The sequence below is a fragment of the Coregonus clupeaformis genome, chromosome 22, assembly GCF_020615455.1.
Source record: "Coregonus clupeaformis isolate EN_2021a chromosome 22, ASM2061545v1, whole genome shotgun sequence".
Classification (NCBI taxonomy): Eukaryota; Metazoa; Chordata; class Actinopteri; order Salmoniformes; family Salmonidae; genus Coregonus; species Coregonus clupeaformis.
This window is the reverse complement of record NC_059213.1, coordinates 4,217,952-4,245,770: the sequence shown is the minus strand read 5'-3', so window position 1 is coordinate 4,245,770 and position 27,819 is coordinate 4,217,952. Positions and strand designations below refer to the sequence as shown.

General features: G+C 46.4%; 1 protein-coding gene across 5 annotated transcripts in view; it reads left to right on the top strand.

Annotated features, from left to right (window-relative positions):
• Positions 1–27,819, top strand: part of itsn1 (intersectin 1 (SH3 domain protein)) — a 55,576-nt gene that overhangs the window by 8,533 nt on the left and 19,224 nt on the right. For 2 of the 5 annotated variants that reach the window (XM_041868179.2, XM_041868182.2), the window contains exons 2-24: positions 7,160–7,219; positions 8,191–8,286; positions 8,950–9,013; positions 9,310–9,476; positions 10,115–10,276; positions 10,502–10,577; positions 12,723–12,835; positions 12,916–12,979; positions 13,334–13,471; positions 13,734–13,846; positions 14,306–14,568; positions 14,849–14,998; positions 15,128–15,268; positions 17,720–17,807; positions 18,668–18,807; positions 20,651–20,737; positions 23,862–23,983; positions 24,181–24,383; positions 24,793–24,914; positions 25,256–25,270; positions 26,229–26,557; positions 26,729–26,903; positions 27,301–27,506. In XM_041868179.2, coding sequence (XP_041724113.1) covers positions 7,192–7,219; positions 8,191–8,286; positions 8,950–9,013; positions 9,310–9,476; positions 10,115–10,276; positions 10,502–10,577; positions 12,723–12,835; positions 12,916–12,979; positions 13,334–13,471; positions 13,734–13,846; positions 14,306–14,568; positions 14,849–14,998; positions 15,128–15,268; positions 17,720–17,807; positions 18,668–18,807; positions 20,651–20,737; positions 23,862–23,983; positions 24,181–24,383; positions 24,793–24,914; positions 25,256–25,270; positions 26,229–26,557; positions 26,729–26,903; positions 27,301–27,506 — 3,062 coding nt within the window. In that variant the 5' untranslated portion in view covers positions 7,160–7,191. The remainder of the gene's footprint in view (positions 1–7,159; positions 7,220–8,190; positions 8,287–8,949; positions 9,014–9,309; positions 9,477–10,114; positions 10,277–10,501; positions 10,578–12,722; positions 12,836–12,915; positions 12,980–13,333; positions 13,472–13,733; positions 13,847–14,305; positions 14,569–14,848; positions 14,999–15,127; positions 15,269–17,719; positions 17,808–18,667; positions 18,808–20,650; positions 20,738–23,861; positions 23,984–24,180; positions 24,384–24,792; positions 24,915–25,255; positions 25,271–26,228; positions 26,558–26,728; positions 26,904–27,300; positions 27,507–27,819) is intronic. The other 3 variants (XM_041868181.2, XM_041868180.2, XM_041868183.2) reach the window with 3 other exon arrangements.

Here is a 27,819-nt window from a genome sequence, read left to right as displayed (position 1 = left end):
CATGCAGTTTGGATCTCTCTTGGAGATGGTGGAACTAACTGTGTGTGTGTTGCACAGTTCTCACCTCTGTTGTACGGTGCATTCGGAAAGTATTCAGACCCCTTGACTTTTTCCACATTTTGTTACGTTACAACCTTATTCTAAAATGGATTAAAACGTTTTTTTCCCCCTCATCAATCTACACACAATAACCCATAATGACAAAGCAAAAACAGGTTTTTGGAAATTGTTGCTAATTTAGAACAAATGTAAAACTGAAATATCACATTTATATAAGTATTCAGACCCTTTACTCAGTACTTTGTTGATGCACCTTTAGCAGCAATTACAGCCTTGAGTCTTCTTGGGTATGGCCCTACAAGCTTGGCACACCTGTATTTGGGGAGTTTCTCCCATTCTTCTGCAGATCCTTTCAAGCTCTGTCAGGTTGGATGGGGAGTGTCGCTGCACAGCTATTTTTAGGTCTCTCCAGAGATGTTTGATCGGGTTCAAGTCCGGCCTCTGGCTGGGCCACTCAAGGACATTCAGAGATTTGTCCTGAAGCCACTGCTGTGTTGTCTTGGCTGTGTGCTTAGGGTCGTTGTCCTGTTGGAAGGTGAACCTTCGCCCCAGTCTGAGATCCTAAGCACTCTGGAGCAGGTTTTCATCAAGGATCTCTCTGTACTTTGCTCCGTTCATCTTTCCCTCGATCCTGACTAGTCTCCCAGTCCCTGCTGCTGAATAACATCCCCACAGCATGATGCTGCCAGACGTGACGCTTGGCATTCAGGCCAAAGAGTTCAATCTTGGTTTCATCAGTCCAGAGAATCTTGTTTCTCATGGTCTGAGAGGCCTTTAGGTGCCTTTTGGCAAACTCCAAGCGGGCTGTCATGTGCCTTTTACTGAGGAGTGGCTTTCATCTAGCCACTCTACAATAAAGGCCTGATTGGTGGAGTGCTGCAGAGATGGTTGTCCTTCTGGAAGGTTATCCCATCTCCACAGAGGAACTCTAGAGCACTGTCAGTGACCATCGGGTTCTTGGGCACCTCCCTGGTCAAGGCCCTTCTCCCCTGATATCTCAGTTTGGCTGGGCGGCCAGCTCTAGGAAGGCTGACACCTCTTTTTGTTCCTTTATTCAGTCGATCCAGATGGGCCTGTGTCTGTGCGACTTGGATCACTTCATAAGTCTGTGTGTTTTGATTGCTTTTCTCCTGCACTTTTTTGTTTGGATTTTTCACAATGCTTTTTTTGCCACTATTAGTATTCTTCTGAGCCGCTCAAGGACTATATACAAGTCACTTGATGACTTAAACAGCCTCTCCACCTGTGCAGGGATTTTTCTGACATAGAAAGCCTAAGCTTTTTTATTTTCAAACTGTATAAATCAAAATTTTAATTTGGGATGGAAAAAGGCTTTCAGTGTAAACTTAAATGACTAAAACCAGATATAAAGTATGTAAAAATATAACGGACCTATTTTAAAAATAATAATATTATCTTTGAGAACTAACAGTCACCTAAGTAAAAGCTAGACAGTCAGGGGGAACTGAACATTTCCAAAACTATGAATTTAACAGTATTGATTTTGTTATTAAGTTTGAGTACAAGAACACAGCATTAGCCATGGCATAATGCATAGAATTATCTTTAAAACTTTAACATTTTCTTTCAGCGCTATGGCTAAATGTGTAGAATTGCGGGAAATGTACTTAAAAACTGCATAATTGTATCTCGGCTCCATGGAAAATGTGTCCTCCAGTGTGGCACTGCGTCAACAATATAGGCAAGAATTTGATAACAGTAGCGGCATGGGCTTTCACACCAAAGTGTGTGTCTAGGCGTGGATGGTGACGGTTAGAGGGACATGTGAAGTAGGGGGCTATTATTACCCCTCACACTGTCCTGTCACCCCATGCCCCACTTACGATGGAGAACAAAAACACATCGACTTCTAGTTCCACACACATTTTGTTCACCATCGTAATTCCCTCATCCTCTTAATGAAGATGGAAGAATTAGTCCAAAGAGTAATGCCCAGTATTTATTGCTTTGTCTGGTGGGTTGGTGTGTATTAGGGCTGTATTCAACCCCCCTTGGAGTTAACATGGTCAGCTCCGACTCAGAGAAAACAGCCCTAAGCCTGACTAACTTAGTGTACTCAGGGCTTAGTGGACACACATCTGCTCTTGCGGGCCCAATGAGAGGGCCTCGACCCATGTCACCCTAAAGCACTCGCGTTACAGTTAATAGCTACAGTTACTAATTCATTGCAACAGTCGTTCTTTCTAAATGTTCCGTTGCCATGCTGGGTGGCAACACTCTTATCCATTGCTTGCTTGCTAGCTAGCCAACTAGGGCTAACACCGTCAGGTCAAACAGTGCAGCTAGAATAACAGCAAAGTAGCTGCATTGAGCTAATGATGTGCAATTTCACCTGGCATAGAAAATGTGTTTTCTCGTCAGGACACTGTTCAGAGGAGCTAGCCAACTACACAGATAAAGGAATAACTTCTAACTGAAGCTGGTAAGGCAGCAAACTAGCTGCATTTCATGTCGTTTGACCTGTTTTTTCTATTGCCATTTCTTTGTATATATCCATAAAAATTGATATTTTACACTGCAGTATACAGGGCCAAACAATACCCGCTTCCTGTGTTGGGCCTATTAAAAAGAGGGAAGTGGTGCATGAAATAGTGGGACACTTAGAGGCCCACAGAGGGGCTGGAGGAGAGAAGTTTTATACTACAGGCCATAAAACTGCTGAGCGATGAGAACATTTTACATTTACATTTTAGTCATTTAGCAGACGCTCTTATCCAGAGCGACTTACAGGAGCAAGTAGGGTTAAGTGCCTTGCTCAAGGGCACATCGACATATTTTTCACCTAGTAGGCTCGGGGATTAGAACCAGCGACCTTTCGGTTACTGGCACAACGCTCTTACCCACTAAGCTACCTGTCGCCCCAGCTCAGAACACTGGAGAGGAGAGAGTAAATTGGTGTCTAAGCCTTAGACTCTGAGGAGAAGTAGGACTCAGTCATGACCGAAGTAATGACTCACCTCTTTGTCTATTAGTTAGTGTTACTGTGTTAATATGACAGTCTGCCTTAGAAGGGTGGAACAGGGGTGTATGTAACATGGGTGTATGTAGTGATTGGCCATCCTGAAAAATCATAAGCGTCCTTTTTATGTATTTGTAATTGTATTTAATCTGCAAAAACAATACAGAATCCAACTCGTAATGTGATGTCCTTCAAAAATTAAATAGGCCTGGCCTAGCTTGTCTTCTGCGGAATAGGCTATGTAGCCAGTTGATTACTGCCCGCATGTTTCCAAGAACAATTATCCCCTTCACCTGTGTGCCAGGTTTCTGTGTGTCTGTCCATCCATCTGTGTCTGTTTGTTGTCTGTCACAGGAGTTCAACTTCTGACCCTGCATTGGGCCGTGCCCTCCCTCAGACTGCAAACCTCTGCTATGACATCATGTGCTGCGGTGCACTTGTCTACTAGCCCCAGCCCTAGGCGTCTAGCCTGTCTGTCTTATTATGGGCGTTCCACCACAACAGGAGCTTGCTAAGTGATCAGATTATGCAGATAAATCCACCTTCCAGTCCCAGACCAGTGACATCAGAGCCCCGGTCCTGGCTGGCTGGAACAACAACAACAAGCAAACTGATAATTCCATAGAATCCTTCTCTAACCTTCCCTCCCTGTCTGTGTGGGTGCATCCCAAATGGTGCCCTATTCCTAATGTAGTGCACTACCTTGACCATAACCTTGGTCAAAAGTTGTGCACTATTCTCCCGAGTGGCGCAGTGGTAACTAGAGATCCTGGTTCGAGTCCAGGCTGACACAGCCGGCAGCGACCGGGAGACCCATGGGGCGGCGCACAGTTGGCCCAGCGTTGTCCAGGTTAGGGGAGGGTTTGGCCGGCAGGGATATTCTTGTCCCGTCGCGCACTAGCGACTCCGGTTGCGGGCCGGGCGCAGTGCATGCTGACACGGTCGCCAGGCTTCATTGGTGCGGCTGGCTTCCGGGTTAAGTGGGCATTGTGTCAAGAAGCAGTGCGGCTTGGCTGGGTTGTGTTTCGGAGGACGCACAGCTCTCGACCTTAGCCTCTCCCGAGTCCGTACGGGAGTTGCAACGATGGGACAAGACTGTAACTACCAATTGGATACCACAAAAATTGGGGAGAAAAAGGGGTAGAAATAATAAAAATGACAACAAAAACAACTTTGTTGTGCACTATAAAGGGAATAGGGTCATCACCACCAAAGACAATCAGAAACTAGGTCAGAGGGACAAAACAGCCTTGCCCCCCCACTTACTGCGCTCGGCCCTCATTTGCTTGGTATGTGTGAGGAGTGCCTGTCTGAGTGAGTCAGTAAGTGTGAGGCTATTCTCAGACGTAGTGTGTGACGAGGCTCTTGTGCGCCTCTCCAGGGAGATGTGATGTGAATGAAGTGGAGGATGGTGAATCACTGTGGAACAGCATGGTAATATGCTCCGCTCTGTCTCTGCACTTTGTGTTGACTCGAGCCTTTCTGCCTGGAGGACAGAGAGCGAAGCTGGCAGCAGCGTCAGTGCACTGCTGGCCTGGCTCTGCTCTTACAAAACAGAACCCTTCAAAGCGCCTGAAACAGTCACTCCTCCTGTAATTAACGCACACGAACAAGCTTTTATTTCGTTTTTTTCTCTTTTTTATATATATTTTTTAAACGGACTGCCTAGGATGCGAATGTCGTAGGAAATAACTTATTTTTTATGAACAAAGAGAAGGATACAGTGTCTGTGTCTCCGTGCCATTGAAATGTTTCAGCCTGCTTGGGGCTCCCACTGTGAGGGCTGTACGGGAGGGGTGGTCTGGCTCTGATTAAAATACCTTGGGGGGGTGTGTGTATGTGTGTGCTGCTCCCTTCCCCCATGTCTTTGTTTTATTGATTCTCCGGCTATGGCCGTCCTCTCTCACCATGACGTTTACACAGCTGGGAGATAACATTGCCTCTCTGCCTCTCCTCCGTTCGCTCTCCCTCCATCTTCCCCCCCTCTTTGTATCTCATTCCTCCCCTTCATAAAAACATGAAGAGGGCCCCTCCGTCCCCCTTCCTCCCCTCTTGTGACACCCACCGCAGGATGTAGCTAGGCCATTTAAGGCCAGAGTTCTGCCTAATGAAAATCAAATCCAAATGTTATTTGTCACATGCGTCGTAAACAACAGGTATAGAATAACAGTGAAACGCTTACATACGGGCCCTTCCCAACAATGCAGTGAGAAAAAAATGAGAAATAATAGAAATATACAAAAATAGTAATGATAACTTTGCTATATAGACGGTGCCAGTACCGAGTTGATGTGCAGGGGTACGAGGTAATTGATGAATATATGTAGATGTAGGGATAAAGTGACTAGGCAACAGGATAGACAAACAGTAACAGCAGCGCATGTGATGAGTCAAAAGAGTTAGTGCAAAAAGGGTCAATGCAGATATTCAGGGTAGCTATTGGTTAACTATTTAGCAGTCTTATGGCTGCTGTTCAGGGTCCTGTTGGTTCCAAACTTGATGCATCTGTACCACTTGCTGTGCGGTAGCAGGAGTGGCTGGAGTCTTTTTTTGTTTTGTTTTACGTCCTTCCTCTGACACCGCCTGGTATAGAGGTCTTGGATGACAGGAATCTCGTCCACAGTGATGTACTGGGCCATACGTACTCTTCTCTGTAGCGCCTTGCGGTCGGATGCCAAGCAGTTGCTGGACACCAAGGAACTTAAAGCTTTCAACCTGCTCCACTAGAGCCCTGGCGATGTGGATGGGGGCGTGCTTGGCCCTCCGTTTCCTCTAGTCCACGATCAGCTCCTTTGTTTTGCTCACGTTGAGGTTGTTGTCCTGGTACCACTCTGCCAGGTCTCTTACCTCCTCCCTGTAGGCAATATTTAATACTTTTTTATGAGGTATTTAGCAGACGCTCTTATCCAGAGCTACTTACAGGATACATTGGGTTTAAGTGCCTTGCTCAAGGGCACATCGACAGATTTTTCACCTAGTCGGCTCAGGGATTTGAACCAGCAACCTTTTGGTTACTGGCCCAACGCTCTTAACCACTAGTCTACCTGCCACCCTGTATCATCGGTGATCTGGCCTACCACCGTGTTGTAGGCAAACTTAATGATGGTGTTGGTGTCGTGTGTGTCCAGGGTCCAGTTGCAGAGGGAAGTGTTTAATTCCAGGGTCCTTAGCTTTGGGATGAGCTTGGAGGGCTCTATGGTGTTGAACGCTGAGCTATAGTCAATGAATAGCATTTTCACGTAGGTGTTCCTTTTGTCTAGATGGGAAATAGCAGTGTGGAATTCAATAGCAATTGCGTAATCTGTGGATCTGTTGGGGCGGTATGTCAATTGGAGTTGGTCCACGGTGTCTGGGATGATGGTGTTGATGTGAGCCATGACCAGCCTTTCAAAGCATTTCATGGCTACAGATGAGTGTTATGTGGTGATAATCATTTAGACATGTTACCTTGGCGTTCTTGGGCACAGGTACTATGGTGGTCTGCTTGAAACATTACAGACTGGGTCAGGTAGAGGTTGAAAATGCTCTGAGTACGCGTCCTGGTAATCCGTCTGGCCCTGCGGCCTTGTGAGAAAAGTGTTACTCACATCGGCTACGGAGAGCGTGATCACACAGTCGTCCGGAACGGCTGATGCTCTCATGCATGGTTCAGTGTTGCTAGCCTCGATTCAGTGTTGTTATCCAGATGACAATCCACCCGTACATCATGGCTACGTCTCAAATGGCACCCTATTCCCTTTTTATAGTGCATTACCTTTGACCAGTAAGCAATGCACTATAAAGGTGCCTTTTGGGATGCACCCCATGACAACCATTTGGCTGCCAGTGCAACACCACTGACCTACTCACTGTACTTTACAGTCAAGTGATGCATGTAGGCCTATCTACCTATTACCAAACAAGTCATTACAAGTCTCTGCTGCAAAATGTTTATCTGTTTGTTAACAACTTGCTGCCTGGCCTTCCCTCCCCCTGAGGAAAGGAATGGAAAAAGCCATAGAACATGAAACTGCTTTGATTTCCTCCTTTGAGGGGAGCATCTGTCTTTTGAGAGGAGAAGAGCGAAGAGGAGAGGATAGACACAGTAGTGTGACTGTAGTGGACCTTCCTGTCTTTCAGGTGTTTGCAGCGAGGCTGCAGTTGACTGAACAATGGCTCAGTTTCCCACGCCCTTCGGAGGTGAGTGCCACCCGCCACCCAACCAGATTGACAGCCGTCTGACTGGCACACTGTGTGTGTGTGTGTGTTTGTTTGTGTCACAACCGTCTGTATGTGTGTGAGAAATCAAATAAAATTGTATTTGTCACGTGCGCCGAATAAAACGGGTGTAGACCTTACAGTGAAATGCTTACTTAAACAACAATGCAGTTTTAAGAAAAAGACGTGTTAAGAAAGTATTTACCAAAATAAACTGAAGTTTAAATAAATTGCCGTGTCTATGACTAGGGTGGCTGGAGTCTTTGGCAATTTTTAGGGCCTTCCTCTGACACCACCTGGTATAGAGGTCCTGGATGGCAGGAAGCTTGGCCCCAGTGATGTACCGGGCCGTACGCATTACCCTCTGTAGTGCCTTGCGGTCGGAGGCCGAGCAGTTGCCATACCAGGCGGTGATGCAACCAGTCAGGATTTGGTATTTTTTATTAGGATCCCCATTAGCTGTTGCAAAAGCAGCAGCTACTCTTACTGGGGTCCACACAAAACATGAAACATGACATAATACAGAACATTAGTAGATTACTCAAACTCAACTCTGAACCTTCGAAGCCAGTTCCACTGCATTTTAGCATTGCTCCCCTTTAATCCTGGACTGATTTCAACCTGAGTCACCAGGTGGGTGCAATTAATGATCAGGTAGAACAGAAAACCAGCAGGCTCCGTACCTCGTAGGATAATAGTTGAATACCCCTAACCTACTATATAGGAAATTGGGTGGCATTTGGGACGCAGACTTGCTGTATGGTGGTAACCTCAGATCACCAACCACCACTTCATTTACTCCCCTCTCTCTCTCTCTCTTTCTCTCTCTCTCTCTCTCTCTCTCTCTTTCTCCCCCCGACTCTCACCTTAATGCTGAATTCCATGACTATACAGACACTTAACTGAACCACACACAGGCCAGGTGAGAGCTTCAACTGATCTTTCTCTCTCAGGGGGTCTGGACGCCTGGGTGATCTCTCTGGACGAGCGAGCCAAACATGACCAGCAGTTTGTCAGCCTGGCCCCCACACCAGCTGGCTACATCACAGGTCAGCTTCACTCACAGCAGGGGAGGGGGGAGGGGATGGACAAATGAAGGGAAAGAGTGGTGGAGGACAGTCTTTGCAGTACAGCATCATGTCAGGCAGAAGTTACTTGAAGATAGCAGAAGATCACTTGATAAGGACTTTGTCTTATATCTCACACACACACACACACACACACACACACACACACACACAGTACCAGGTCAAAGGTGAAGGGTTAATGAAGCCTGGTGGACTGAGGCTAGGGCGGGCCTTGAAGTGTTTCATTCCCTACAGCCCACACAGTAGCAAGCAAGTCATTCTCCACTCCCCCAAGCAACGTCATTCTCCACTCTCCTCACTATCAGAAATGACATTTCAGTCACTCACACTCACACTGATCATCTGATATCATTGCCTTGGTGTTTTTATTTTCAACACAACCTTGCACAACCTCCTCTCATCATTTTAGAGAAGTATAAGTGCTTGTTTCACTCTGCTCCTTCAGCAATAAGTATTTCGCAATCCCCAGTCATTTCATACATCTCAAAATTGATGATTGTGTTCAAATTGAAAGAGGAACCAACTGGCTTTTTTCTCTCTGTGTGTTTGAATAGATATATCCATAATGGTGTCCAACAGACTCAACAGTATTATAATATTATTTTCCCTTCTCATTGTCCGTAGGTGACCAGGCCAGGAATTTCTTCCTGCAGTCAGGCCTGCCTCCTCCCATCCTCGCACAGATATGGTGAGTGTCTCCTCTCTGCTTCCTCTCCCTCCATCTCTCCCATTCTTAACTCAATCTGCTGCTAATGTCAACCACTGTTCTCTCTCTTTCTCTTTGCTTTTCTCTTGTTTTTGTCATTCTCCTCTCTCCGTCTTCCACTCCACTGTCACTCTCTCTCTCTCCAATTGCTTTATCGACATGACATTCACAAGGACATATTGCTAAAGCTGAGATTCAGAACAACAATGATAATAATCAGCATAATGTAATCATATCTCTTTACTTTCTCCCTCTCTCGCTCTCTCTCCTTCTCTCAGGGCCCTGGCCGATATGAACAATGATGGGAAGATGGACATGCACGAGTTCTCCATCGCCATGAAGCTGATCAAGCTCAAGCTGCAGGGTCACCCCCTGCCCCCCTCTCTGCCCCCCTCCATGAAGCAGCCGCCCCTCACCCTGCCTCCGCCGCCCACCGCACCCTTCGGTAAGGGACAAGACAGGGGCAGGGTGCATCTCAATAGTCTAAAGTGGCTTCCTTTCTTCCATCTGCACTGATCTGTACAGCAGGATAGGTAAAAGCAGTGTGGCGGATGGAATTTTTTTACATTTTTGCTTTGACCTGTCCACTTGTTCTTTCTTCAGTTCAGTGCAGGTGATGTAAAAGACACTAGGAGAGTATGCCCTAGGCTATGAGATACACCCATGTTACAGTCCCAATGGCCACCATTAACTAAATGGACTTTAGAGTGCTCAAAGCCATATCATCTGCACCATCTATGTACATTGCTAAATGTTTCACTGGGGCAATTTAATTTAAAACCTTTAACTACCTGATTACCTACTATCTCAAAGCACAACCATAATATGCCGTTTCTGTTATTTGAACAGGCAACGGTCTGGGTCAATATAGTGTTGCTCCCCCTGACTACCAGGGCATATTGCTGTCTCTAGGAAGGCACTGCTTGTTTATGACCAGAGAAATATCGTACATTTTCAAGAGAATCAGTCAGAATTCAGCACTTGTAGACACAGTGTTAAAAGAATAGGCTTGTCAATAGAAAATGAATAGAGGTCTGTTGTCTTATGTTTGTCTGACATACTTTACTTCATTCCACCCTGCAGGAATGCATGGTTTAGGGGTAATGCCAGGCCTCCCAGCAGTCCCTCCATTACCCATGCCTCCTATGCCAGGGGTGGGTATGTCCCCCCCTCTGGTGTCATCGGTTCCCCCGTCTGTACCCCCCATGGCCAACGGAGCACCAATGACTGGCTTCTCCCACCCAGGTATGGACCAATCAGCATCGCCGTTAGACACGCCACTGAATAGTCAAAGTGGAGTTCTGGTGAATGACAGTGAAGCCCTCTGGCAACGTTTTAGATCATCTCCACTTTGTTGATTTAATCCTTTCTTAACCTCACTAACAAATTCCTTTTGTGATTCCCCGTTTTATTCTGCTCCCCGCCTCTCTCGGTCTCTTTCTCTCATCTCTCTCTCTCTCTCTCTTTCAGCCACGACACTCAACAAAAGCTCTTCTTTCAACCGCTCCAGTGCCAAGCTGCAGGGACAGTCCTTTGAGACTACTAGGTGAGTCACATGTCACCCACTTGGAAGAATGGCCCCTGCTCGCTGGGCCCAAACTCAAAGGGACAAATGTAGCTGTGTTTGGGCTTATTAGACTGCTGCATACTCTAATTTTATCAAGGCACTGAGTCTTTTTTTGAACACACAACAGGCTAGCTCATTAAAAAGCCATCACATCACTTTGAGAGGAGATCCCTTTGTTAAAAAGAGAGATGAACAGGCTACGTCCCATTTTGTCAGTTGAAACAAATAAGACAAAAAAACTGAACTTGAGCGTGCATAACTATTCACCCCCCCAAAGTCAATACTTTGTAGAGCCATCTTTTGCACCAATTACAGCTGCAAGTCTCTTGGGGTATGTCTCTATAAGCTTGGCACATCTAGCCACTGGGATTTTTTCCCATTCTTCAAGGCAAAACTGCTCCAGCTCCTTCAAGTTGGATGGGTTCTGCTGGTGTACAGCAATCTTTAAGTCATACCACAGATTCTCAATTGGATTGAGGTCTGGGCTTTGACTAGGCCATTCCAAGACATTTAAATGTTTCCCCTTAAACCACTCAAGTGTTGCTTTAGCAGTATAATTAGGGTCATTGTCCTGCTGGAAGGTGAACCTCCGTCCCAGTCTCAAATCTATGGAAGACTGAAACAGGTTTCCCTCAAGAATATCCCTGTATTTAGCGCCATCCACCAATGAAAAACATCCCCACAGCATGATGCTGCCACCACCATGCTTCACTGTGGGGATGGTGTTCTCGGGGTGATGCAAGGTTTTGGGTTTGTCCCAGACATTTTCCTTGATGCCAAAAAGCTCAATTTTAGTCTCATCTGACCAGAGTACCTTCTTCCATATGTTTGGGGAGTCTCCCACAATCCTTTTGGCGAACGTGTTTTGCTTATTATTTTATTTTAAGCAAGGGCTTTTTTCTGGCCACTCTTCCGTAAAGCTCAGCTCTGTGGAGTGTACGGCTTAAAGTGGTCCTATGGACAGATACTCCAATCTTCTCTGTGGAGCTTTGCAGCTCCTTCAGGGTTATCGTTGGTCTCTTTGTTGCCTCAGATTTAATGCCCTCCTTGCCTGGTCTGTGAGTTTTGGTGGGCGGCCCTCTCTTGCCAGGTTTGTTGTGGTGCCATATTCTTTCCATTTTTAATAATGGATTTAATTGTGCTCTGTGGGATGTTCAAAGTTTGGGATATTTTTTTATAACCCAACCCTGATCTGTACTTCTCCACAACTTTGTCCCTGACCTGTTTGGAGAGCTCCTTTGTCTTCATGGTGCTGCTTGCTTGGTGGTGCCCCTTGCTTATTGGTGTTGCAGACTCTGGGGCCTTTCAGAACAGGTTTATATATATACTGAGATCATGTGACACTTAGATTGCACACAGGTGGACTTTATTTAACTAATTATGTGACTTCTGAAGGCAATTGGTTGCACCAGATCTTATTTAGGGGCTTCATAGCAAAGGGGGTGAATACATATGCACGCACCACTTTTCTGTTATAATTTTTTAGAATTGTTTGAAACAAGTAATTTTTTTATTTTCACTTCACCAATTTGAACTATTTTGTGTATGTCCATTACATAAAATCCAAATAAAAATCAATTTAAATTACAGGTTGTAATGCAACAAAATAGGAGAAACGCCAAGGGGGATGAATACTTTTGCAAGGCACTGTACTGTACTTTTCAGACGCATTTGTTGATAATGAAATCTGAAAATACTCTGGATACATTCAGTTACATGGTAAGAATATTATTGTAAATGTTGGGGTAGGTGCAACATAAGACAAAAAATGACAAGGGTTTGAGTGAGAGGTCTAACTGGTGTCTCCAAGTGGCCACACACCTCTCCAAAGTGTGCACAGTTCCTAAGTAATTTCAATGCACTTTGTTGACTCAAAGAAGAGTCTTCAACTATAAGCTCTGCTAGCTGTGCCGTTGAGGAACTAGAGCAAGCACACTTGTTTGGAACAGACCTGCATCCCCGCAATCAAACAATTACTGTTTACGCAATCCAAAAACGAGCTATTTATAAATCTATTTCCAACATGACTAGCTAAGTTATAAAATATGATCTTACAGTGTTATCAAAAAGTCTGTTTGAAAAGACGCTTTGAATAAAATATTGTCTCCCCCCTCTCCATCTCAGCACCCCTGTGCCCTCCCAGCCTCCCATTGACTGGGCTGTTCCCAGCTCGTCACGGCTAAAGTACCGGCAGCTCTTCAACAGCCATGACAAGATGATGAGCGGCCACCTCACCGGTAAGACCTTGTCTGTCAACAATACACACTGCGGTTTATCCAATCCACATCAGGTTTCTCAAAAGAGCTGTTTCTTTCAGGACCCCAAGCAAGAACCATCCTGATGCAGTCCAGTTTGCCCCAGACCTCGCTGGCATCCATATGGTAAGAGCTGGGAGTGGGGCCAATACTTTTGGCACATTTGGCCCTAATTCCTGTATGTTCACACGTTACTGCGCTCTGTTCTCTGACTACTGCTTCTCTCCGCTGACTCTGGGTAGAAGTTTCCTTTAGGCACAGATCTAGGATCAGCTTAACCATCATATTGCAAAACTAGTCATAAATCAGTTGCTGTTTAGGAGGGTCAAACGCAAAACTGGTCTCGGATCAGTTGTCGTCAGGGTGCTCCTAAACGACACTGTGTTTCACCTTCCTCCACTCTGCTAGTCACAGGACAGGAAGTGCATGGCTGGTGGTAACACGCCACGTCTTTCTCTCCCTCTCCCTGTTTCTCTGTAGGAACCTGTCGGACATCGACCAGGACGGCAAGCTGACGGCCGAGGAGTTCATCCTGGCCATGCACCTGATTGACATGGCCATGTCCGGCCTGCCCCTGCCCCCTATCCTGCCCCCAGACTTCATCCCCCCCACCTTTAGGTACAATCCACTGCTGTCTGGCAATGCCCCTTAGCTCTACCTCTGTCTGCAGTGTATGCATTGATACTGGCACTTACCTTAGGCAGTCTTGTCTAAAGATGCCTTATTGATCTTATTGCCCCACACCACGGCCAGGAGTCTTTCCTGGTCAAGACTCACGGTCAGGAAAAACTCCTGGTCCTGCCCATCCATGCCCCATATGAGGTGCTGTAGGTTAGTGAGCTGCTCTGACTGACTGTGGTCTGATGTTGTACGTCTCCAGGAGGGTGCGTAGCGGTAGCGGGGTGTCTCTCACCAGCCTGCACTCCACTGACCAGCGGGTCCAAGAGGAGGCCGAAGAGGAGCAAGAGAGCGAGAAACAGAAGCTGGAGAAACGTAACCACTCTTAAATTCATAGACAGATCTATGGATGTAATGACTGACCATCCATGGGATCAAAATGATAGTTCTGAAGCTATACAGTGTTTGTTTACAATTACATTGTTAATGAACAATGGAGTTAAAACGAGCTTATATTTTGTGTTCGGATGGGGTACGACAGTTGAACTAAGCTCACAAGCATTTTAGTTATATTCTACTAGAATCTATGGCTATGTATCGTCAATTCTAAAGTCCAAAAATGTATCTACCTATCCCAGATTGCTCCTTTAAACACACAGCAAAATGCTCCTTTATAAATAGAAATGGTATATAAAAATGCCCCCAGTTTTCCCAGAAATGCCCCTGAAAATTAGGCAACAGGGCAAAATATGTCCCCCGTCTCTCTCGCGCTCTCTCTCTCTCTGACCCCTCTCTCTCTCTGACCCCTCTATCTCTCTCTCTCCCTCCCCAAAGTGACATTCGAGGACAGGAAGCGGGAGAACTTTGAGCGGGGCAACCTGGAGCTGGAGAAGCGTCGGCAGGCCCTGCTTGAGCTGCAGCGCAAGGAGCAGGAGCGTCTGGCAGCGCTGGAGCGCGAGGAGCAGGAGAGGAAGGAGCGCGAGCGGCTGGAGCAGGAGAGGAGGCGGCAGCAGGAGCTGGAGAGGCAGCTGGAGAAGCAGAGGGAGCTGGAGAGGCAGCGGGAGGAGGAGAGACGCAAGGAGATCGAGAGGAGAGAGGTGAGGAGAGGTGGAAAAGACGGGGAAGGAGGATAGAGAAGGAAAAGAGGGGTAAGGAGGACAGGGAGGATAGAGTAAAGAGGGAGCTGGAGAGGCAGAGGGAGGGGAGGAGGTCGAGAGGGGGGGAGATGGGAAAGAGGTGTAATGGGGGTGAACCCAGGTCTCCGGCAGGAAGTTGAATGTGTGCATAGAACTGGAAGTGTTACCACTCAAACACGGCTGGCTCTGTACAATTTCTACGTATACAGTTTAACATTTCCTCTGTGTTTCCTCGGGGTAGGCGGCGAAGCGGGAGCTGGAGCGCCAGCGTCAGTTGGAGTGGGAGAGGAACCGCCGGCAGGAGCTGCTGACCCAGAGGAACCGAGAGCAGGAAAACATTGTCCTGCTCAAAGCCCGCAAGAAGACCCTGGAGTTTGAGCTGGAGGCACTGGTAAAGACAGAGACACACAATCATACCTTTAGTCCCAAGATGTCTTTGCTTTATTCTTTTGAAGAAAATAGAATAATGTATGGTATTTAGTTTCTCAGTTCATTCTCTCCCCCCCCCCCCCCCCCCCAGAACGACAAGAAGAGCCAGCTGGAGGGCAAGCTACAGGACATCCGCTTCCGCCTGTCTGCCCAGCGGCATGAGATCGAGAGCACCAACAAGAACCGCGAGATCCGCATCGCAGAGATCACCCACCTCCAACAGCAGCTGCAGGTACGTACACACCTTGTGTAACACACAGTGCTCTATGTAATTATTGGGACAGTGAAGCTTTTTTTCTACTTTTGGCTCTATACTCCAAAAGTTTGGATTTGAAATCAAACAATGTGCATACTGTCAGCTTTAATTTGAGGGTATTTTCATCCATATATGGTGAACTGTTTAGAAATTACAGCACTTATTGTACATAGTCCCCCCATTTTAGGGGACAAATTCACTTGTGTAGGAAAAAGTTAAGTATTTGGTCCCATATACAAAGCACTCAATGACTACATCAAGCTTGTGACTCTACACATTTTTTGGAAGCATTGGCTGTTTGTTTTGGTTGTTTCAGATTATTTTGTGCCCAATAGAAATGAATGGTAAATAATGAATTGTGTAATTTTGGAGTCACTTTTTATTTTAAATAAGAATAGAATATGTTTCTAAACACTTCTACATTAATGTGGATGCTACCATGATTAAAGATAATCCTGAATGAATAGTGAATAATGATGACTGAGAAAGTTAGACGCACAAATATCATTCCCCCAAGACCCCCAACCCTCACCATTACAATAACAGGGGAAGTTAGCATTTTTGGTGGGGTATGATATTTAGACGTTTAACTTTCTCACTCATCATTATGGTAGCATCCACATTAATGTAGAAGTGTTTAGAAACATATTCAATTCTTATTTATAATAGTAACTCCAAAATGACTCCATACATTATTATAAAGCCAAAAGAAGAAATAGGACCTTGTGGTCTTTTGCAGCTATGCATGCAGGGGTCTGATGGGAAACCAGATGTCCCCACCTAGGGAGGGGAAGCGAGAGGCTTGTAGACGAGAAAACCATGTAGAGGCCTAATGGAAAAATACAGCCCGTCTAAGCAGGGAGTAGCCTATGATAAGAACTTGTGTGTGAATAAAAGGACTTGCTCTGCACTTTGGGGACTATTGCAGACTGGGACTTTGTTTAATTATTTATTAACCAGAGCCTTACAACCTCTGGGAATTATTCAAAGCTTGAGTGATAGTTGAGTTCAACCATTGAGATAGGAACATTCTCGTGACACCTAGTGATGGACGTTAGTCCCACTTCAAATGCCTTATTCCTTTACAGACAAGTAAAATGCATGCCCCTTCATATCTCCAGGGAAGAAAAGTCTGTAGTGTAGCCTACCCTAACAGACAGACAAACAAACATGCCGTAGCCGAGGCGCTTTCAAGGGGCCACATTCCATTATGTCTGAAAAGGGTAATCGATGAGTTGGCTAGGATATTCTACATACAACAGACCGAAGACTGAACACACACTTGGATCATTAGCAAAGAGACCGAGCAGGCAGGCCAGCGCAAGGGAGGGAGTGTCACGACTTCCGCCGAGGCTGCCTCGCCTCCTTGTTTGGGCAGGCTTCCGCGTTCGTCGTCACCGGAGTACTAACCACTGCCACCCCAATCATCATCACGATTGTCTTGTCAATCACACACACCTGGTTCTATTCCCCTAATTAGTCTGTGTATTTTTTTTTTTTTTTTTTTTTTCCCACCTTTATTTAACCAGGTAAGCCAGTTGAGAACAAGTTCTCATTTACAACTGCGACCTGGCCAAGATAAAGCAAAGCAGTGCGATAAAAACAACACAGAGTTAAATATGGGGTAAAAAACATAAAGTCAAAAATACAACAGAAAATATATATACAGTGTGTGCAAATGTAGCAAGTTATGGAGGTAAGGCAATAAATAGGCTATAGTGCAAAATAATTACAATAGTATTAACACTGGAATGCTAGATGTGCAAGAGATGATGTGCAAATAGAGATACTGGGGTGCAAAAGAGCAAAATAAATAACAATATAGGGATGAGGTAGTTGGGTGGGCTAATTTCAGATGGGCTGTGTACAAGTGTTCCCTCTGCCCCCTTGTCCTTGTGGGTGATTGTTTATTTGTGGAGGTTAGTGGAGCTCGTATATTGTGTATCGACGGGAGTTTCTTTCCCGTATGCCTTGTATTTTCCAGTGCGCCTGTTTTGTGCCCTGGAGTGTGTTTGACGCATTTCTGCGTAAACCTGTATTTTGCGGATTAAAGCCTGTTATTCTGTGATTTACCCTCCTGCGCCTGACTCCTTAATCACCACCTCATCACAGGGAGGGTGAGGAGGGGCAGGCAGAAACGTGCTCATATGTTTTGGTAATCTGCATCTCACAATGTCTTGCCTTGCAAATTCACCAAAGTAGCCTAAAGTTTGCCTCTTCCTCTCTGCTTTTATTTGAATTACTCACCTTTCCCATGCCTTTATAGCCTATCGCTATAACACAGAAAATAGTATGTTTTGTGATAACTGCACTGTGATTTTAATTAAGTGGGGGGGACGACAAAAAAACAGTTAGGGATCCGAAGTTCACACCCCTAGTACAGATGCAGTTTCCCTAAGACTTGCCGTTGCTGTGTGTCTCCCCCAGGACTCTCAGCAGTGGCTCGGCAGGCTGATCCCTGACAAACAGTGTCTAAACGAACAACTCAAACAGGTCCAACAGAACAGCCTGCACAGTAAGTACTGCTTCCTCATCTCACCTCCGCACATCTTTCAACAGAGAGCGTCGCCCAGATCCCTGATCAAAAGTAGTGCACTATATAGGGAATAGGGTGCCATTTGGGACTCAGACCATGTACTATATGCTTTGCTATTATAGATGGCTTGTGAATTCTCTGCTAAGTCGATACAATAATTCCCCTATAAATGCACTGTTTTATTCCCCCATGTACTTGTCATAAATGAGTAGTTAGCTTTAGCTTGATTGCTAGCTAGTCCTAGCTATGCTATCATACTGTACATGGGTAGGCCACATTGGACTGATTTATAACCTGTACTACAGTGTTTCCCCTACTGTAGTATAGGTGTGGAAGTGCCCCCCACCTAGCGCCACATAAAATAATCTGGCCTATTAGTTTTAATTGACAATCTGTTGCCTGAGAGGCCTTTGTACACCACCTGCAAACAAAACTAAGGGAAAGACTGACTGCCGTACTATACTTAAGCAATAAGGCCAGAGGAGGTGTGGTATATGACCAATATACCACCGCTACATTCTTACGCATGACGCAGTGCGGAGTACCTGGATACAGCCATTAGCCGTGGTATATTGGCCGTATACCACAAACGCCCTAGGTGCCTTATTGCTGTTATAAACTGGTTACCAAAGTAATTAGAACAGTACAAATAAAAAATGTTCATACCCGTGGTATATGGTCTGATATACCACGGCTTTCAGCCAATCAGCATTCATGGCTCGAACCACCCGGTTTATAATAACCGATACGGCGCTTGCTCTCTGGGTCATATTCACTAGGCTCAAAACGAAAAGATTGCTATGCTGGGCACTAATAAATACAACCCCGTCCCTGTCCAGGAGACTCCCTGGCGTCGCTGCAGAAGGCGGTGGAGGTCAAGGAGTCTAGTCGGCAGCAGCTGAGAGAACAGCTAGACACTGTGGAGAGAGAGACCCGCTCCAAACTGCTGGAGATAGACGCCTTCAACACCCAGCTCAAGGTACTACTACTCACTAACGATTCATCTGACTAGGTTAAAGACCAGAGCCTGGTTTTTAAGGCTAAGTTCATCGTTAGAACCTTCGTAGGAGCATCGTTAAATCTCTGAGCTGTTTCCCAAAACCATCATTAGTAAAGTTTCACTTGAAAATGCTTGTTATTTACCGACTGCCCCAGACCACTCATAGAACAGCACAGTGCGTCGTTGGATGCTTTTTTACCCTTCTGCGTCACTTTATACACAGAATGTCTCCAGTACACATAGAATCAAGATGTTGATCTGTCTCTCTGTGACACAGCTAACTTCAGAAGGAAGTTGACTACAAATTGAAAGTTGTCTATGTTTTTGCAATTGTTACAAACAAGCAAAGGATAAAAATGCTTCAAATGAACAGAGATGAGTGCATTAAAAGAAGATACAGTATAGGCTACATAGGCCTATAGCCTATATTTCAATCATAGGCTAGTTCAATCAATGAGTTCTATTTTGCAAGGCTTCTGTCTGTAATTTTTGTCTCAATATATTTCATGCTGTGTAACGTGTGCAATGATATGCCAAATCTGTGATTTAGTGCGTTTTTATAGGGTTGGCATTAGAATAAACCGCCTCAATATTTGCAGCCAAGTAGGTTTTAAAATCTCTCTAGGAGTTGATCTGTTGTCAGTATTGTGTAATAATTCTAATGCTAAAGTAAAATTTGAATGGAGAAAGCTGATCCGAGAGCAGCGCCGACTTTCTTTCGATCCTATCAGTATCGACACATGCTCCGACGACGCACTTATGAACATTCTCTATGTGGTGTTTATAGGAACGATGCCTCGTTAAAATACTTGTAAGCTTAAGTTCAATCGGGAAACCGGGCCCTGGGCTCTCCAACCATGTTCCTGGAGAGCTACAGTCCTGTAGGTTTTCGCTCCAACCCCAGTTGTAACTAGCCTGATTCAGCTTATCCACCAGCTAATTATTAGAAACAGGTGCGCTAGATTAGGGTTGGAGTTAAAACCTATGGGACGGTAGCTCTCCAGGAACACAGTTGGAGAGCCCTGTCCCTATCTCCTGTACCCAGTGGAGAGTTCGAAGTGACCAACAGGCTACAGTTCTTCTCATAGGGGGGAATCCTAACTTCCACTGAAGTCGAATTTTCACCATGCATTGATTTCAATAAGAGACTAAATGAAAATGTGACTTAATAAGTGGAAGTTTGGATTTGCCCCATATGCTCAGTTTAACAGTTGACAGTGGACAATTTAAAACACTGGCTTCCAGTACTTTCTTTCTGCCCACCGATACCTTTGCATCTCTTAATGTCGTGTGTGTGTGTTGGGGCGCCAAGACTGTCAGAGAGCTTGATGATTTGTGTGTGTCTGATGATCCCCCTTTTTTAATTTCAATGTGATCTCAATTCCTTTATCTTTTCAACCAAAACCTTTTGAATTGCTCCACATACCACATCAGGGTCCCAGTGTTTCAGATATACAGAACAGTGCATGCCGCTTATAGTGAATGCGATCATAGAAACGTTATAGCGATCAAATTGTGTGAATTTGATCACTACATGCGGAGTGCACTGTAGTGGAGTAGGGTGAAATTGCCCCTAGACACTGATCTTGGGTCAGTTTTGCATTGTGGGAAGGGGAGCTGATCCTAGATCTGTACCTAGTGGAAAACGTGGGGGTGTTTACACTGTTGTTCTCTCACTATATCTGACTGTTGCTCACTCTGTCGCCCCGCCCGCCATCCACCCTGCCACCCCTGTCTGGTCTGTGTGGCTTGGCTGACCTTCGCCCCGTGCCCTCTGACCTCTGCGTCCCGCCTCTGCCCACGCCCTCGCCTGTCCGTCCAGTCTCTGGCTGCTTTCTATCAGGGCCACACTGCCCGGATAGAGGGCCTCCGTCTGGAGCTGCTGCTGGAGGAGCAGAGAGGGCGACAGGTAGTCCACTCACCAGCACTGCTGCCCCCCGCAGGACGCTCTAGAGTAGTGCACCTCTCTGGAGAATAATAACCAATCAGAATAACTCGGTGTGTTGTTGTTACTAAGCAGATCTGAAACCCAATGCTAAAGAAGGAAGCTACCTTACTAACTGATGAAGAAGGTTAGACCCTTGTTACGCTACAGGGCCAACCGGAACTGTACTGGGTTGGCTTGATATTTCACATTGTCCTTTCAAAGCACGGTTCCAGCAACTGTGGTGGATGCTTAACCAGGCCTAGAGCAGTACAGTTCTGTTAGGGTCTGCTCAGCAGAGCTTGGTATTGTGATGGGTATATTAGACTCACCCCGTGTCTGTGCCTGTGGTAGGCTGTGCTGCTTCCGAGCAGTGTGGCCCTCTACCCCACAACATCCTGGGGGCTCAACCTGGGGAATCAATATATGGTTAAGCTGTATGTGGGTTGCTATGGTTTGACGTCGGACACAGCCACATGGGACTGTTGGGCCACCTAACTCAAGGCACCAGGTCAGGGTAGGGGTTGAGTCCGATCTGGATGTATACCTGGGTCGTGTTCATTAGGCCAACGCAATGGAAAACCAAAATGTGTTTTTCTTATTGCGCAGGTAGTCCCACCCTCCCTTTTAGTCTGTTTCTTTCTGTTTGGTGCCTAATGAACACGACCCTGTTGTTGACCTCGGTGGCACTGCTGCTGTTTTATCTGACCCTTGACCTTGGGGCCCCTGTCTGTCTCTTTTCAGTCCGAGGGGGGCTCGGTGGACCAGATGCTGCTGGACTGTCTCTCGGCCCTCCTGGCCTGTTTGCAGCGTATAGACGTCTACCTGCAGGTGTCCCTACTGCCTCCCCCTCCTCTTCCTCCTCCTCTTCCTCCACGCCCTTCCTCCTGCGCTCCCCCACCCCAACCCCCTTACCACTCCTCCACTTCCTTTGAAGGGCTGGTCAAAGCAAGCCATGCTGCCCTTCCGCTTGAGCGTCTTTAGCCTTAGCTTCGTTAGCCCTGCAGCGAGTTAATAAAAGCTAGCCGCTTCCCTCCTTTATCTATCTTCTGGGTGGTGCTGGAGTATATCTCTCTCATTGCCTCCTAAACCCTCTAGACTAGGGCCCAATAAAAACACTAGCATACTATTTAGAATGCATTGCCAAGACCAAAGTCAATTGGGTCACACTAGGTAGTATGCAAGTGTATAGTGGGACACCGCTCCGGTCAATGTTGTTAGCCACCCTGTGCATGAACCTGGTTGTTCAGCTATTTCATTTATTAAATTGAATCGATGACAATTTTATATTTTTCAGCTCCTTGAGCTTTCAGTTGTCAGGCTTCGTAGTTTTGGTTACGGTGAGAGGAGAACATTTACCCTCTTTGGTATCCAAACAAACTGGAAGACACGCTTTTGTTGCATTGGTAAACATCTGTAGAAAGCACAAAAACACTTCCCAAAAGACTCCTAAGGCACTCTGTCTTATTGGAAAGAAATGAAATGCCTTTGTTTAATTACATGGCAGGAGGACAAGATTAAAAACGGCGCACTCGAACGACGCGTTGCGGCTGTACAGTCCTTCTACTGGGTGAGTGGCCACTAGCGTTAGTGATGTATTTATTTAATAGTGAACTGGGGTGTAGGGCCTACTATTTTGGGAGACCAAATCCATACAGACATAGGCTAATTGAAGACTTGGTACAGGAAAGAAATATAGAACAAGGTAATGAACAAGGTAATGTCATTTATCAATAGATTGAGGCAATATGAAACTGGTCCTCAAGTTATTGTTATTGTGAGATTATTTCAAGAAATCTTCACAGTTGCTCAGTCAGTCGTGCGTCTCACCATTTTAACCAAGTACTAAACAAATCTAGCTTTCCTGAAGGTACCTCACTCTCCAGCCCCATGTGTTGATGGCACGCCAACTTAACATATGGGGGTGAAGCCTTTGGTTGCATGGTGTTTGACAACGCATGGTTCATCACAATCTTAACCTATGAGCCTAGTTAACCTGGGGGCTGTGGTGTGTGTGCGGTGTGCTCTCTAAGGCCGGATTACATTACCCAGCAGTCACTGTGTCCAAATGGGCCATAGTAGTGGTCAGGACCAAAAGTTTTCAAGCTCGTTTGGCCTTAATATGTGATCTGGATATTTGTTGGATATCTATCCCTCGTATCAGATATGGACATTCGATTATTTCTCTGGTCAATTAAGATATCATTTAAATTGCATGTTCATCTAATCTAAGACTGATTAATGGTATTGATAGTAATTCCTTCAGGAAAATCAAGTCCTCACAACTTTATTTCCTGCTCAGACTGTATATTAAGACTTTCTTAACCCTTTAGAGAGGATGGGTTTGAATAACACCTACCTATGATCCTTGTGAATTTCCCATTCAACTCTTTTGACCGAACTCCATATCAGTCTGTGTGCTTTTGAGAACCATAGTTTGGCTCAGATGTCTCCCAGAACCATGAACGCTCTCTGTGATTGGTTGGTACCACTTGGCTTTAACCAGTAGTGTTTCCATTTGGTGCTCAAACCGGAGCAGAACGAAGTTGCCCCTAGACACTGATCTTAGGTCAGTTTTTCATTTCCCCCGCAAGGTTAAGGTTAGGATTGGGAGAGATTAAGCTGATCCTAGATCTGTACCTAAGGAAAACTTCACCCCGGAGCAATGAAACACTGCAAGCTTCCAGTTCCAGTGGTGTCCGTGTTGCCGTAGTAACCCAGGGCTTGTTTAACCCTCCCTCAGTGGTTCATGTGCAGCGCTCGCCAGACTCCGAGAGCTGTCCAACCCCCATGAACGCACTGTGGCGGCGGCCATGTTTTGTGCAAGTGCGTCCGCCCCAAATATCCAACCAAACCTACATTTCAGTAGTAGTAGTAGTAGTGTCCCAGCATTAATTGGAGAAAATACAGAGATTAGATTAAATGGAGGGAAGCAATAGCCTAAACACAGACTTTCCCTCTGGTAACTGAGCCCGGCTGGGATCATAATGGCGCTTACAGGGCACAAAATGGCTGACGCCTCACTGTGATGTGAGTGTTGTGTTGAGTCCCGGCGACCCCGCCCAAACTTCCCCTCACCGGTCCTCCTCTATCCCACGCTGCCTTGCAGGAGCTCCGAGAGATCCACAGCAAGCAGCAGAGACAGAAGCAGAAGGATCACCTGGAGGGAGAAATCAACATCCACGCCATCGCTCAGGAGAGGGCCAAGTCCGCCGAGCTCACAGACGGAAGGTGTGTGTGTGTGTGTGTGGGTTTCTGTCTTTGAGAGATATTGTGTGAATGTGTGTGTTTGCGCACAGGACACCATATGTGTGAGCGAGCTGCTCCTATGTCCTCTCATTCTGTATGGGTCACACGGATGCAGCCCCATCACTGTGATCCAGTCAGTTTACAGAGGTTACCTCTAACACCCCCTTTCCTCTCCCCAGGTTGTCTGCCACTGACGAGGGCCTGGCGTGGCGAGATGAGGGTATGGTGGAGGCCCCCACCCCGCCCCCCCAGCCCTGGATGAAGCGCGTGAGCGAGGAGGAGGGGCGCGCTAAGAAGGACATGCAGGACAAACTCAACCAGCTTTTCATGCAGCAGCCTGAACCAGGGAAACTCATGAACCAGAGCCCTTGGCCCACGGGCGGTACGTGTCAAAAAAGAACATGTATTACAAAGAAGCATGCATATACAGTAGAACCTCAGAGTTTCAAAACCTCAGATTTCTGGACTGACCAGGGGCAACATCGAACTGGGACAGTTAAACCATAGAACAAAAATGTGTACTGTAGGTATCTGTCTAAATGATTAGAACATGCATGTAGATTCATTTCACACAATTAATATTTTCTATGAAGTTTGATGCAGTTTTTAAGTAGATTTCAATGTCACAAGTATTTCAGTGTTCCGAATTACCTCCATTCCAAACGTTTTCATATCGCAGAGGTCCTACTGTAGAAGTTCTAAGAACGTTTGGACTTGCCTGGTTCCATGTGTGAGAGAGAAAGATGTGACCCTGTCCTGTGTTCCTCTCCCCCTTCCTCTCCCCCCTGCAGACAAGATCCCGGTGACTGGGTTCAACCAGGACAAGGTCAAGGTGGTCTTCTACCGGGCGCTGTACCCCTTTGATGCCCGCAGTCACGACGAGATCACCATCACCCCCGGAGACATTGTCATGGTGAGAGGCTAGCTGTCAATCACTTCTGCCACGCACCATTTGTGTGTGTATGGTATGGATGTTTATGTGAAGTGATTCATCTATATGAACCAAGGAGTGTGAGTGTGGTTGAGTGTGGTTGAGTGTGGTTGAGTGTGGTTGAGTGTGGTTGAGTGTGGTTGAGTGTGGTTGAGTGTGGTTGAGTGTGGTTGAGTGTGGTTGAGTGTGGTTGAGTGTGGTTGAGTGTGGTTGTGTGTGGTTGTGTGTGTGTGTGTGTGTGTGTGTGTCTGCGTGCATGTGTGCGTGTGAGTATTAACCTTTGCCTCCTGACTCTCTCCCAACTTTGCTCACTCTACCTGAAGGTGAAAGGGGAGTGGGTAAGTGCAGGCCCACTGTCCAATCAGCTGCTCACCTGTGATCTCAACACCTGCTCTCATTGGTCCGTCTCATGTGTCCATCTCATCTGCTGTCATCTCTTCATAAGCACTTAAAGAGTTTAACCGTTGGTTGCATGTTTGTGGTTGTATATCCATTATGTGGTCAGTGTACTCAGAGGATACACACTTGTTCTCAAAGGGCATATGATTATAAGTCTATACAAGCGTGCCTCTATGTTTATACTGGATAAAGCATCTTGTAAGCTGCAGAGAGTGAAACGACTATACAGACACATTTGATCCTATTGCACCAAGTCCTCCTTCAACGCAGCCGTCCCAAAGCCATCCACTGCCATGCTTATTCTCTCAGCTTCTCTTCATGACCACCCGCATGCTTGGAAAGGGAGCGGTGATATACAACTTGTCTTGTGAATCGCGAACATCCATTCCAAAAGTGGTCCAACCACTCTGTCGTATGTTTTAAATAAGGAGTAACCACGCATGGCTGGGCAACCCCAGTCCACAGGATTTACTGTAACCGCTCGTAATTTATTTTGTTTCCCCACGATTTATCAATCTAATCCTGTATTGGCTCGACAGTATCTTGGTCCAGACTACTCGCCTTGTCTGTCAGTCAGAGTTGGGGTCCATTCAATTTCTACTCAGTCAATTCAGGAATTTCCTCATTGCTTTTCAACAAAGCTTTTCAGAACAGCCTGTAGCTGGTTAAAGGAAAAGGTCCAATGGAAAGTGTGATCCCTGAGGACTGGGGTTGTGAGTTGTTCTTGGCATAGAAATATAATTACTAGAAGGTACACTCAATATGGCCCACCTGGTCCACTCCTCACAGCATGACTTGAAGGAGAATGTCCGTTCTATTCATTTTAGTAATTTCTACAGTCTTCGGTGGCTCTGTAGTGCTATGATGGTGAGCTGACCTTTGACCTTCAACCCCCAGGTGGACGAGTCCCAGACAGGCGAGCCAGGCTGGCTGGGTGGCGAGCTGAAAGGGAAGACGGGCTGGTTCCCCGCCAACTACGCCGAGAAGATCCCAGAATCCGAGGTTCCCATGAGCCTGCGGGTCAGTGCCGCCACCACGGGCGTCGCGCCCAAACTGGCCTCACGACTCACACCCACTGCCGCCTCCACCACACCCACGCCACCCAGCCAGCCAATGGCAACCCCTCCCCCGGCGACCGCTCCCCCTGCCCCCGGTCCCTGCCCTGGCCCTGGTCCCGCCTCGTCCTCCTCCTCGGCATCTAGTAACTGGGCAGATTTCAGCACCACGTGAGTGACAGCTCCAACCCTTCCTGTCACACAGCACTCAATACAATATAATGCAATTTAATACAATGCAATGCAAGAGTTTTTCATTCATAGTCTTACATACACCAAGTTATTCATTGAAGAGAAATCAGAGTTTGAGTTTGTAAACTGTGTGTGCCTCTCTCTGCTTAGATGGCCGTCCACCAGCTCTGTGGAGAAGACTGAGACTGGGGAGGGCTGGGACGCTTGGCCCACCCAGCCGTCTCTCTCTGTGCCCAGCGCCGGGCCCGGGGGCCAGCTGCGCCAGCGCTCTGCCTTCACCCCCGCCACCCTCAGTGGCTCCTCTCCATCCCCCGTCCTGGGACAGGTACAGTTTTTTTTTTTTTTTTTACCCTTTATTTAAACAGGGAGTCGCGTTGAGACCCAGGTCTCTTTTACAAATGAGCCCTGCAACATACAAAAATGCACATTAAATACAAAGTACACATCAGTCAAATAATAGTAATAATAATACATTTGATTGTAACACTCAGTTTAGACCACACTGAGGAGCACAGGAACATATCATCTAGGCCTAGCAGGATAATTATATTGACTCTACCTAAAGCAGTGTGGTTGTACTGTCAGATGAATGAAGAGCAGGGTTTAAACTGCACATAGAGATTCTGTAATACATCTCTTCCTTCTCTTCCTCTGTCCTTCTCTCTTTCTCCCACTCTCCCACTCCCCATTTCTTTCTGGCTGTCTCTGTTTTGCTCCCTCAGGGGGAGAAGGTGGAGGGTTTGCAGGCCCAGGCTCTGTACCCGTGGCGGGCCAAGAAGGACAACCACCTCAACTTCAACAAGAGCGACGTGATCACAGTGCTGGAGCAGCAGGACATGTGGTGGTTCGGAGAGGTGCAGGGCCAGCGGGGCTGGTTCCCAAAGTCCTACGTCAAGCTCATCTCTGGCCCCGTACGCAAGTCCATGAGGTGAATAAGGATGAAACTGTCCCTGCCCATAATCACATTTATGAATAATATTTTTTTATAGAACTATAATTGGAGTATTATTATTAATCCAAACAATTATTTATAGTCATGTATTTTTATTCAACCCTTATCAACCAGGAAAGACACTTGAGGTTAAAAACTATTTTGCGAGGGTGACCTGGTCAGCAGGATATATACAGCAGCGCTGCCCAACCACCTTCCTGGAGATCCACCGTCCTGTAGGTTTTCAGTCCAACCCTAAACTAGCATACCTGATTCAGCTAGTTAAGGTCTTGTTGAGCAACTAAGTAGA